Source organism: Nerophis lumbriciformis, linkage group LG17, assembly GCF_033978685.3.
Source record: "Nerophis lumbriciformis linkage group LG17, RoL_Nlum_v2.1, whole genome shotgun sequence".
In the NCBI taxonomy this organism is placed as follows: Eukaryota; Metazoa; Chordata; class Actinopteri; order Syngnathiformes; family Syngnathidae; genus Nerophis; species Nerophis lumbriciformis.
Genome location: NC_084564.2, coordinates 15,213,561 through 15,225,026, shown reverse-complemented (window position 1 = coordinate 15,225,026; position 11,466 = coordinate 15,213,561). Strand labels below are relative to the sequence as shown.

The following is an 11,466-nucleotide window of genomic DNA, read 5'->3' as shown; positions in this document are numbered from 1 at the left end:
TTATGTTGGCATTTATATGTTTAATATTTCCCTTAGAGTGTTTTTTTGTCACAGAAAACCTAAATATGATAAAATCACACAAATTGCATCTTTAAAGCATTGTCTCGTTGTTGTTGTTGTTGTTGTTTTAAACATTGCTTGGAAGTGTGCAGTTGGGCTTCTTTCTGTCACTATGTAAATGAGAACAATTATGCTTTATGACGCAAGCGCGTACATTGAGCGTCTCTGAGGCAATAGGGCTATACTGTCGTAATAATAATGAGGACATCAGATAAAAGCGGGCATGCATCCCTGAGACGATTCCGACTGAGGACACACCTCATGTTGACAAGGTGAGTTCTGAAGCGTGACATGTTTACTCCCTTACTGTTTTTGTTATACTGCCTTTCATTGTTGTGTAACATTATCATGCTAAAGATGTGGTCTCTGACAGGTGGGCTCATCTGCGCTGCAAACAATGCAGCCTCACAACCTGTCGCTCAGCTCCAACTCCCACAAAAGCCTCTCCGTCATCATCAAGGTGTGCGCGGTCATCCCTTTCTTCTGCCTCTTCCTGTGCTGCGTCATCGTCATGCTCCACATCTTCGCCTCCCACCGCCACTTCCTGGAGACGTCCCGCTACACCCTCTTCGCCTGCATGCTCGTCAACGACACGCTGCAGCTGTTCTTCTCCGTGCTGCTCTTTCTCCTCTCTATGGGCCAGGTGACGCTGGCCCTGGTGTACTGCGCCCCCTTGCTGTTTGTCTCCCTCGTCACCTTCCAGAACACGCCCCTGATCCTGGCCGCCATGTCTCTGGAGCGCTACGTGGCCATCGTTTATCCCCTCCACCAGCCAGCCATGTGGCGCTCGGACCGGCTCTGGGTGATGGTCCTGGTCCTGTTCATCTTAAGCTGCGTCTTCCCCATCGCCATGTTCTCAATACGGCCGCTCGACCCCGCCGAGGACATCCTCACCACGCAGCATGTGTGCAAAAACTTCAATATCAACTCCTCCCCGACGCAGACCCTCCTCAAGGTCGGCGTCCACGTGTCCGTCTTCTCCTTGGTGGCCATCGTCGTCCTCTTCACCTACGTGCGCATCCTGCTGGAGACCAGGAAGCTGAGGCATGACCGGGCCTCTGTGGGCCGTGCCATGCACACGGTGATGCTGCACGCCATCCAGCTGCTGCTCTGCATGCTTGCCTTCTTGTACCCCATCACCGTCAACTTTATCCAGCTGCACGGTGACTGGTCCAAACAGGACGTGGCCTTTTTTAACTACTTCTGCTTCATGCTCATCCCCCGCTTTCTCAGCCCGCTCATTTACGGTTTCCGCGATCAGAGCCTGCGAGGCTACATCGGGAAGACCTTTAATTGCTGCTTTAAGAAGGCAAACCTCCAGGTCCAGACCTGAGACCGCCAACTTGGCACTTTCTTCAATTCTGCCTTTACCAACATAAGTTTGTCATATTTCCTGCTTCCACGGTGACGCAATGCAGTTATACGCTGCAAACGACACTAATAAACAAACATTGCATCCGGATAGTATTCACAGCGCTTTATTATTATTTCACACATTTGGTAATGTTACAGTCTTATTCCAAAATGGAATAAATTCATCTTTGTCCTCAAAATTCTACAAACAATACCCCATAATGACGTTTTTTTTCTTAGATTTTTGCAAATTTATACAAAAAACAAAAAGCAAGAAATCCCATGTACATAAGTGTTTACAGCCTTTGCCATGAATTTGAAAAGTCAGCCTGTTTCAACTGATCATCCCTGACATGTTCCTATACAGCTTTATTGGAGTGCACCTCTGGTAAATGCAGTCAGTTGGACATGATTTTGCAAAGGCACACACCTGTCTATTGTCACATATCTTGTATGTACCGTATTTTTTGGACTATAAGTCGCAGTTTTTTTCACAGTGCGACTTATATGTTTTTTTCCTTTTTTATTATGCATTTTCGGCAGGTGCGACTTATACTCCGAAAAATACGGTACATAATGACTTTCATTAACTATGACGATGATGATGTGACATTTAACCCCGCAGGTCTTGTAACCCCCAGTCAGCATTTTTCATCGAGTGTGCCTCTGTTAAAAACAAACCGTATGCACACAATTCTGCAAGAGTTTCACTGACAATTACACAATTGTGAGAGTTCATGATCTAAGTCGCAGGTGTGTTAGACTCAAGGCCCGTTTTATGTGAGCCCGGAATAGGATGGGATGGACTTGGTTTATCCCACAAGGGGGAAATTGATTAGAAAAGCCCACAACAATAAGGTAAAAACACATAAGAACAAGAGGGAAACAGTAAAGAACACGAGAGACACTACATACATTAAAAAGAGCACAGAGCTGCAAGAGAACAAGAAAAAAACAAAAAATGAGCAATAGATAATACACATTGTGCACATATGATTGTACTATGCATAGACAAACAACATAACACAACAATAACACCATTATACATCGTGGTGGAGTATAATGGAATGGTACAATGTAATATAATGTGTGTCAATAAAGCATGTTATCTTTCCTACTAAATGTATTTGTTAGTTCTGTATGCAATTGTGTGCCTACTGTATATGTATGTATGCATGTATACTAACCTATATTGCAAAAAAAAATGTGGTAAAAAAAAAATGCTTCAATATCTGCTTGTCACTGTCATGTCTGTGATCATATTTTGTTTAGTTATGTTTTGGTTAGTTTTTGGACACTTTTTAGTTCTTGTCTTCACTCCCTTTGTCACCATAGTAACTATTAGTTTCACCTGGTTCACATCGTCATGTCACGCACCTGTCTCACGTTTTCACATTTTGAGTCACGCACCTGTTTTCACTAATCATGTCATCACTATTTAAGCCTGTAGTCGCCAGGCAGTCAGCCTGGTGACATCACTCTTGACACACTCCTGTCACTCTGTTTCATGTTCATAGTCCATGCTGCTCTGTTCACGTCATGTCAAGTAAGTTTTTTTTCTATTTATGCCGCAGTTAGCGACTTTTGTTCATGTCCATAGTTTTTTGCCCACATGCAAGTATTTGTTTCATTAGTCAAGTTTGTACTTCCGCCTTGAGCGCGCTTTTTGTTCTTTTGTTAGTGTAAAAATAAAAATGTATTTACCTTCATGCCATGTCCGGTCCAAATCATTTGCACCATGGGAAAACAAACCACGCCATAGTCCTAGTCCTGACAGTCACCCTGTCTTATGATTTTGCAGCAAGTCATTAACATTAATATAATCAAATGCAAAGGCAGTTGTGTAGTACTATCCTGAGGTATTATACAAAGCGCTATATAAATATCCTCCATTCATTCATTGATTACTATTTATATATACCGTATTTTTGGGACTATAAGTCACAGTTTTTTTCATAGTGCGACTTATATATGTTTTTTTCCTTTTATTATGCATTTTCGGCAGGTGCGACTTATACTCCGAAAAATGCGGTATTTGCTTTTATAAGGGCAACCATGATGTGGCCCTCAATGAAAACCAGTTTGACAGCCCTGATCTAAGTGATTATGTGCAGGGTGGTCTTCCATATAACGTGCTGTTTGGCTAGTTATTTCTACATTGTGTCCACTTTCTGCATGAAGAAGTCCACACAATAACATAACACATTATTGAATGCATTTGTCATAAAAAAAGAAAAGAAAAGCGCATCATTAGTGGTGGGGAGGACACACATATGAATGTAATGACACTGAACCACCTACATGCTGCAGTTTGAGCGCTGCCTAGAACTCAGAGATCACATTTCTCTTGTCTCTTTCTACTCCATGAAGCTCTATTACCTCTTGACTCTTTTTTTTTTTTAATAAGATTTTTTAACACACACACACACACACACACACACACACACACACACACACACACACGCACGAACGCACACACATTCTGGTTATCATGTGGAATGGGGATCAAGTTTTTGATCATCACTTGTGTGGACCACCCTTTACCTACGCATAGGTGATGTGGCGCAGTACCCGTCCACACCAGCAGATGGTGCTTAGATGGACAGAAAAATGTGTCACTTTCTCTTTTAATTGTGAAATTAATTTGCATAAATAATCCTGTAATTGGCTTTCTATTTCTTGCCGTCCCACCTTATCCTTTCTTTCAACTGGGGCGGTATAGCTCGGTTGGTAGAGTGGCTGTGCCAGCAACTTGAGGGTTGCAGGTTCGATCCCCGCTTCCACCATCCTAGTCACTGCCGTTGTGTCCTTGGGCAAGACACTTTACCCACTTGCTCCCAGTGCCACCCACACTGGTTTAAATGTAACTTAGATATTGGGTTTCACTATGTAAAGCGCTTTGAGTCACTAGAGAAAAGCGCTATATAAATCATACTTGCCAACCTATATACAGTATATACTATATATATATATATATATATATATATATTTTATTTTTAATTTTTTAAATTTTATTATATATATATATATATATATATATATATATATATATATATATATATATATATAAATAAGAGAAATACTTGAATTTCAGTGTTCATTTACTTACACATATACACACATAACACTCATCTACTCATTGTTGAGTTAAGGGTTGAATTGTCCATCCTTGTTCTATTCTCTGTCACTATTTTTCTAACCATGCTGAACACCCTCTCTGATGATGCATTCTGCTTCGTCTCCTTGTTGTGTGCGCAGTTGTGCACTGCACTCTTTAAAAGCTGTAGATGTTATTGTCATATATGCATGCACAGTAGATGGCAGTATTGTCCTGTTTAAGAGTGTCACAACATTGCTGTTTACGGCAGACGAACTGCTTTACGGTAGACGAAAACGTGACTGCTGTTGTTGTGTGTTGTTGCCGCGCTGGGAGGACGTTAATGAAACTGCCTAACAATAAACCCACATAAGAAACCAAGAACTCGCCCTCCATCATTCTACAGTTATAACGTGATTGGGCAGGCACGCTGTTTATATTGTGGGAAAGCAAGTCCACCTGAATTTCGGGAGATTTTCGGGAGAAAATTTGTCCCGGGAGGTTTTCGGGAGAGGCGCTGAATTTCGGGAGTCTCCCGGAAAATCCGGGAGGGTTGGCAAGTATGATATAAATATAATTCACTTCACTTCACTTCACTTCTTTGCAGTGTGTGGCAGCAAAGAAAAGTGCTAAAGGGGAAGAATTGATCGTGCCTTTGGAAGTCTGCCTAGCAACAAGTAGTGAAGTGAAGTGAATTACATTTATATAGCGCCTTTCTCTAGTGACTCAAAGCGCTTTACATAGTGAAACCCAATATCTAAGTTACATTCAAACCAGTGTGGGTGGCACTGGGAGCAGGTGGGTAAAGTGTCTTGCCCAAGGACATAACCGCGATAACTAGGATGGCGGAAGCGGGGATCGAACCTGCAAACCCTCAAGTTGCTGGCACGGCCACGCCACCAACCGAGCTATACCGCCCCAAGTAGTAGTCACAGGGGCGCCGCTAGGGATTTTGGGCCCCATGAAAAGAATCTTTACAGGGCCCCCAACACAGTCATTATTTTTTCTGTATTATAATTTCATCATCATTAGGGGCCTCTCTGGGCCCCCCTCCATCATGGGCCCCTAGAATCCGTCTCCTTTACCCCCCCCCCCCCCCCCCCCCTTTTCGGCGCCCCTGAGTAGCCATACACATTTATGATGTGCTACAATAAAAATCAGTTTTAATTTATAAGTAAAATATCCGACAGTAAGAAAGAGCGAGTTCTGTACATGTGTGCCTTTCACGTCCTGCAGGTGTCGCTGTGTGTCCAATTACAAATGTTAAGACGCGTGTTTCTAAATTAATAATGCATAGTTTTTTATTTAACTATGTGATGTCATTTGTTTCATTCCCTCATAGTTTAAATAAGTTATAGTTATAAATTATAAGTTATAAATTATAGTTTAAGTGTCATGATATGAGCGCCCTCTGCATGCGTGCATGTCCACTCGCTGCAGCAAGTGATGCGGTCGTGGAAGTGAGAGGGTGGGTCGTGAGTGGAGTGGACCTCAGCCTTCTTGAAAAAGACATCCACGCAGTTTGTGTTTGCGTGTACTGTGTGTGTGTGTGTGTGTTAATTTATAGAGATGAAGTGTGTTTGCCTCCTGTGGGGCTGTCTGCTCTTCTCGACCGGCAGCGTGGTCCCGGTGTGCGTGGGCGAGATGTTCACGTCGCTGCTCAACGTGCGGCAGGCGATCAGCGTGGAGAGGAAGCTGATCGACGAGCTGAAGACTTACATCGATCACGAGTGGGAAAGGCTGGAAGACATCAAGAGGTGACGTGTGCACACTGCAAGAAGTTATTCCACATGCAGCAATTATACTTCTTATTTTAAATGCTAGTTGAATTGATGGAAACTTTGCTCAAGTACTCATATATATATTTTTTTAAAGTCATACTACAAGAATGCCTTCGATAATTTCCTCTAAAGCCGTAGTCTTCAACAAATACATACAGTACTTACGTACATACAGTCGTGGTCAAAAGTTGACATACACTTGTAAAGAACATAATGTCATGGCTGTCTTGAGTTTCCAATCATTTCTACAACTCTTATATTTTTGTGATAGAGTGATTGGAGCACATACTTGTTGGTCACAAAAAAACATTCATGAAGTTTGGTTCTTTTATGAATTTATTATGGGTCTACTGAAAATGTGACCAAATCTGCTGGGTCAAAAGTATACATACAGCAATGTTCATATTTGGTTACATGTCCCTTGGCAAGTTTCACTGCAATAAGGCACTTTTGGTAGCCATCCACAAGCTTCTGGTTGAATTTTGGACCACTCCTTTTGACAAAATTGGTGCAGTTCAGCTAAATTTGTTGGTTTTCTGACATGGACTTGTTTCTTCAGTATTGTCCACACGTTTAAGTCAGGACTTTGGGAAGGCCATTCTAAAACCTTAATTCTAGCCTGATTTAGCCATTCCTTTACCACTTTTGACATGTGTTTGGGGTCATTGTCCTGTTGGAACACCCAACTGCGCCCAAGACCCAACCTCCGGGCTGATGATTTTAGGTTGTCCTGAAGAATTTGGAGGTAATCCTCCTTTTTCATTGTCCCATTTACTCTCTGTAAAGCACCAGTTCCATTGGCAGCAAAACAGGCCCAGAGCATAATACTACCACCACTATGCTTGACGGTAGGAGTGGTGTTCCTGGGATTAAAGGCCTCACCTTTTCTCCTCCAAACATATTGCTGGGTATTGTGGCCAAACAGCTCAATTTTTGTTTCATCTGACCACAGAACTTTCCTCCAGAAGGTCTTATCTTTGTCCATGTGATTGAAAAATTGAGCTATTATTGGAAACTCAAGACAGCCTTAACATTACCGTATTTTTCGGATTATAAATCGCATTTTTTTTCATAGTTTGGCCGGTGGTGGGACTTATACTCTGCAGCGACTTTTGTGTGAAATGATTAACACATTATCGTAAAATATCAAATAATATTATTTATCTCATTCACGTAAGAGAATAGACGTATATCAACACGTTCTCAGTTGGTTATTTATGCGTCTTATAACGTACACTTATTCAGCCTGTTGTTAACTATTCTTTATTTATTTTAAATTGCCTTTCAAATGTCTATTCTTGGTGTTGGATTTTATCAAATAAATTTCCCCCAAAAATGCGACTTATACTCTAGTGCAGTGGTCCCCAACCTTTTTGTAGCTGCGGACCGGTCAACGCTTGAAAATCTGTCCCGCGTATTTTTTTTTATTTTTTTTTTTATAAAGAAATACAATCATGTGTGCTTACGGACTGTATCCCTGCATACTGTATTGATATACATTGATATATAGTGTATATATTGTGTTTTTATGTTGATTTAATAATTTATTTTTTTAATGTGCGGCCCGGTACCAATCGGTGGTTGGGGACCACTGCTCTAGTGCGACTTATATATGTTTTTTCCTTCTTTATTGTGCGATTTATACTCCGGAGCGATTTATAATCCGAAAAATACGATATGTTCTTTACAAGTGTATGTAAACTTTTGACCACGACTATATATATATATACATATGTGTATATATATATATATATATATATATATATATGTATGTGTGTGTGTGTTGGCAAAATATGTAGTTAGCTAAGAATTAGCGTGCTAGTTGGGAGCTAGAAATTACTGTGCTAGTTGCCAGCAAGTGATTAGCAAGGTAGTTGTTAGCTATTGATTAGTCAACTAGTTTTTAGCAAGTGATTAGCATGCTAGTTGGCAGCGAGCCATTAACAAACAAGTTGTGGGCTAGTGATTTAGCAAACTTGTTACCAACGAGTGACTCATGCGCTAGTTGCCAGTAAGTGTTTAGCGAGCTAAGTGCCGACTAGTGATTAGTGAACTAGTTGCCAGCTGGTAGTAAGCATGCTCTTTGCCAGCTAGCAATTAACGTGCTTGTTTGTTACCTAGTGATCAGTGTGTTGGTTACCAGCTAGCGATTAGTATGATTGTTGCCAGCTCGCGATTTACAAACTAGTTGCCAGCTAGTTTTTTCGTGCTAGTTGCCAGTTAGCATTTAGCAAGCTAGGTGCCAGCTAGTGATTAGCGTGCTAGTTGCCAGCGATCAATTAGCATGCTAGTTCTGACCTAGGAATTAGAAAACTAGTTGTTTCCTAGTGATTAGTTCCCAGTTAGCTTTTACCCAGCTAGGCGCCAACTAGCGATTAGCAAGCTAGTTGCCAGCTAGCGATTAGCAAACCAGTTGTTAGCTAGCTATTACCATGATAGTTGGCAGCCAGTGATTAACAAACTAGTTACCAGCTAGTGATTGATTGATTGATTGAGACTTTTATTAGTAGATTGCATTGTACAGTACCAATTCCGTACAATTGACCACTAAATGGTAACACCCGAATAAGTTTTTTAACTCGTTTAAGTCAGGGTCCACGTTAATCAGTTCATGGTAAAATTGATTTGCGTGCTAGTTCCCAGTTAGCTTTTAACCAGCTAGTGCAGGGGTAGGGAACCTATGGCTCTAGAGCCAGATGTGGCTCTTTTGATGACTGCATCTGACTCTCAGATAAATCTTAGCTGACATTACTTAACAGGATAAGTACTGAATAATTCCGCTGGTAATCAGTGTTAAAAATAACGTTCAAAATATAAAACATTCTCATGCATTTGAATCCATCCATCCGTTTTCTACTGCACCTGTTCAAGAAGTCGCATTAATGGTAAGAAGTATTTTATTTATTATTGGTTAGCTTCAGAATAACAATGTTATTAAAAAGAATGAGAGACTTATTATACTCTAAAAATGTTGGTCTTACTTAACAATGCACGCATTTCGTTGTATTCAGTGTTAAAAAAAAAATATTATATTGCTCTCACGGAAATACATTTTAAAATATTTGGCTTTCATGGCTCTCTCAGCCAAAAAGGTTCCCGACCCCTGAGCTAGTGGTTAACGTGCTAGTTGTTACCTAGTGATTAGCGTGTTAGTTGTGGGCTAATTATTAGCAAACTAGTTCTTAGCTACTGATTAGCTTCTTAGTTGCCAGCTACCGACTAGCAACCTAGTTGTTACCTAGCCATTAGCGGATTAGTTGTTGGCTAGCGATTAAAGAGCTAGTTGCCAGCTAACGAATGATTGTATTATTTCAATGCCTTAGTATTTTACAATAACAAAGTACCTCTCGACAATTTTATACCGGTAGTGGTTCCCGCTCCATCGCTCAGTTTGGGGATCCTTGGCCCTACAATTCAAAGTGAGTGTTATTTTTTCTAAAGGCAGATTTTTGGACACAGCTCTTGTATTGGATGTCAGGGGTTTTTAAGTCACAAAATGGGTTGCTGGACAATTTTTCATTGACAATCAGAGTCAAATCTGTTTTTACTAATGACCAACCTGAAACAGCATTTCATTGCGAATGTCTTTTGCATGCATTTTACTGAAGTAAACCGATGTCTTCCACATGAAGCTTGCCACCTAGCCCTGAGTAAAATGTGCATAAACTCTCTCACTGTTCAACTCAGACGCATAAGCTTCTTTTTCACAAGACAAAGGAGATCTGCTTTGTAAACATTGTAAAATCAAATGTTGCCATTTTGTCAAAGTAGCTTTAATCGTCGTTCATGTTGGAAACATCAAATTGGATTGTGTCATGATCCGTGGTCCGGATCATGTTTGTTTAGTTATTTTCTGTTAGTTTTGGACTGCTTTAGTTCTTGGTTGTGCACCTGTGAGTTTGTTTTGGTTGCCATGGTCACTCATTGTCTGATTAGTGCTCGCCCGCTCACCTGCTCCCCGAGCACTAATCAGAGGCATTATTTAAGTTGCCTTTGCCAATCAGTCGGCCTGGCTTCATTGTTTGCATCACACCTATGCCACGTAAGTTTTGTTTATTCCATGTCATAGTCTATGCTAAGTCTTAGCTTCCTATGTGAAAGGCACGCTTGCCTTTTTGTTGTTTTGCCTGCATTTTTTGTAGTTTGGTGATTTATGTTCAATAAATCAAATCCTAGCTTCACGCTGTCGTCCGGAGCCGTCCATTTTTGCATCTTGGGAGAACAACCCCATAGCAAGCTGCGACCCAACCGTGACAGATTGTGCTGTTGTGCCTAATAAAGGGTTAATTCTATAATGCAGGTTTTATTCCAAGGTGTCACACCTGCACAGTGACACCTACAGAGGCTCGCCAAACGCCATGGCCAACCCACTGGTGGCGTTCACCCTCATCAAGCGCCTGCATTCCGAGTGGCTCAATGTGGTTTACAGCCATGAAGCCTCAGAGAACGCAGAAGGTAAACAAACAAACATACTTTTTAAAACAATATATTATTATTATTATTTATTTATTTTAAATTATTATTAATATTATTATTAGTATTATCTATACATATTTAATTGTATTTTCTTTATTATTTTTTCATTTTGTAAATATTTTCTACGCACACATCTGGTGATGATGACTCAGCCCCCCCACCCACTCTGTCCTCTGACCTGCGTCCAGCCCTCAGGTCCAGTTACGAGGAAGAAGAGGCCAACTTGCCCAAACTGGAGGACCTGCGGGGGGCCGCCAGGGGCCTGATGAGGTTGCAGGATGTGTACGCGCTCCACGTGGCCAGCCTGGCGAGTGGTCGCTTCCGGAGAGTGGCGGACGGAAAACTGGTGGAGGTTTACAAACCGGCTGTGTCCGTGTCGCTGTCTGGTGATGACTGCTTCCTGGTCGGAAAGGTACATTATATAGTTGTTACATTATGCACTACAACAGGGGAGGGACTAATACGGATCTCGCGTGAGAGGAAGAGATTCGGTCAATCATTTTGCAAGGCAGTCTGCTGAAAATTATGGAAACTACCACTCTATATAGCAACTGATGCTGTGGTCAAAGTTGGAATTGCAACAAAACACATTTTAAAGGGGAACTGCACTTTTTTTGGGAATTTTGCGTATGGCTGACAATCAATAAAAAAAAGACATGACGACTGATGTATTTTTTTAATGCATTCTAACTCGTAAAT

The 11,466-nt window shown here is 41.2% G+C and overlaps 2 protein-coding genes across 2 annotated transcripts in view; both read left to right on the top strand.

Annotated features, from left to right (window-relative positions):
• Positions 1 to 439: 439 nt before the first annotated feature.
• or95a1 (odorant receptor, family 95, subfamily A, member 1) lies at positions 440 to 1,605 on the top strand. Its single transcript, XM_061972039.1, has one exon. The coding sequence runs from the start codon at positions 458 to 460 to the stop codon at positions 1,391 to 1,393; it is 936 nt and encodes a 311-aa protein (XP_061828023.1). The 5' UTR covers positions 440 to 457; the 3' UTR covers positions 1,394 to 1,605.
• A 4,474-nt stretch (positions 1,606 to 6,079) lies between these two features.
• Positions 6,080 to 11,466, top strand: part of p4ha3 (prolyl 4-hydroxylase, alpha polypeptide III) — a 38,596-nt gene continuing 33,209 nt past the window's right edge. Inside the window, exons 1-3 of the mRNA XM_061973269.1 lie at positions 6,080 to 6,267; positions 10,592 to 10,746; positions 10,956 to 11,179. Coding sequence (XP_061829253.1) covers positions 6,080 to 6,267; positions 10,592 to 10,746; positions 10,956 to 11,179 — 567 coding nt within the window. The remainder of the gene's footprint in view (positions 6,268 to 10,591; positions 10,747 to 10,955; positions 11,180 to 11,466) is intronic.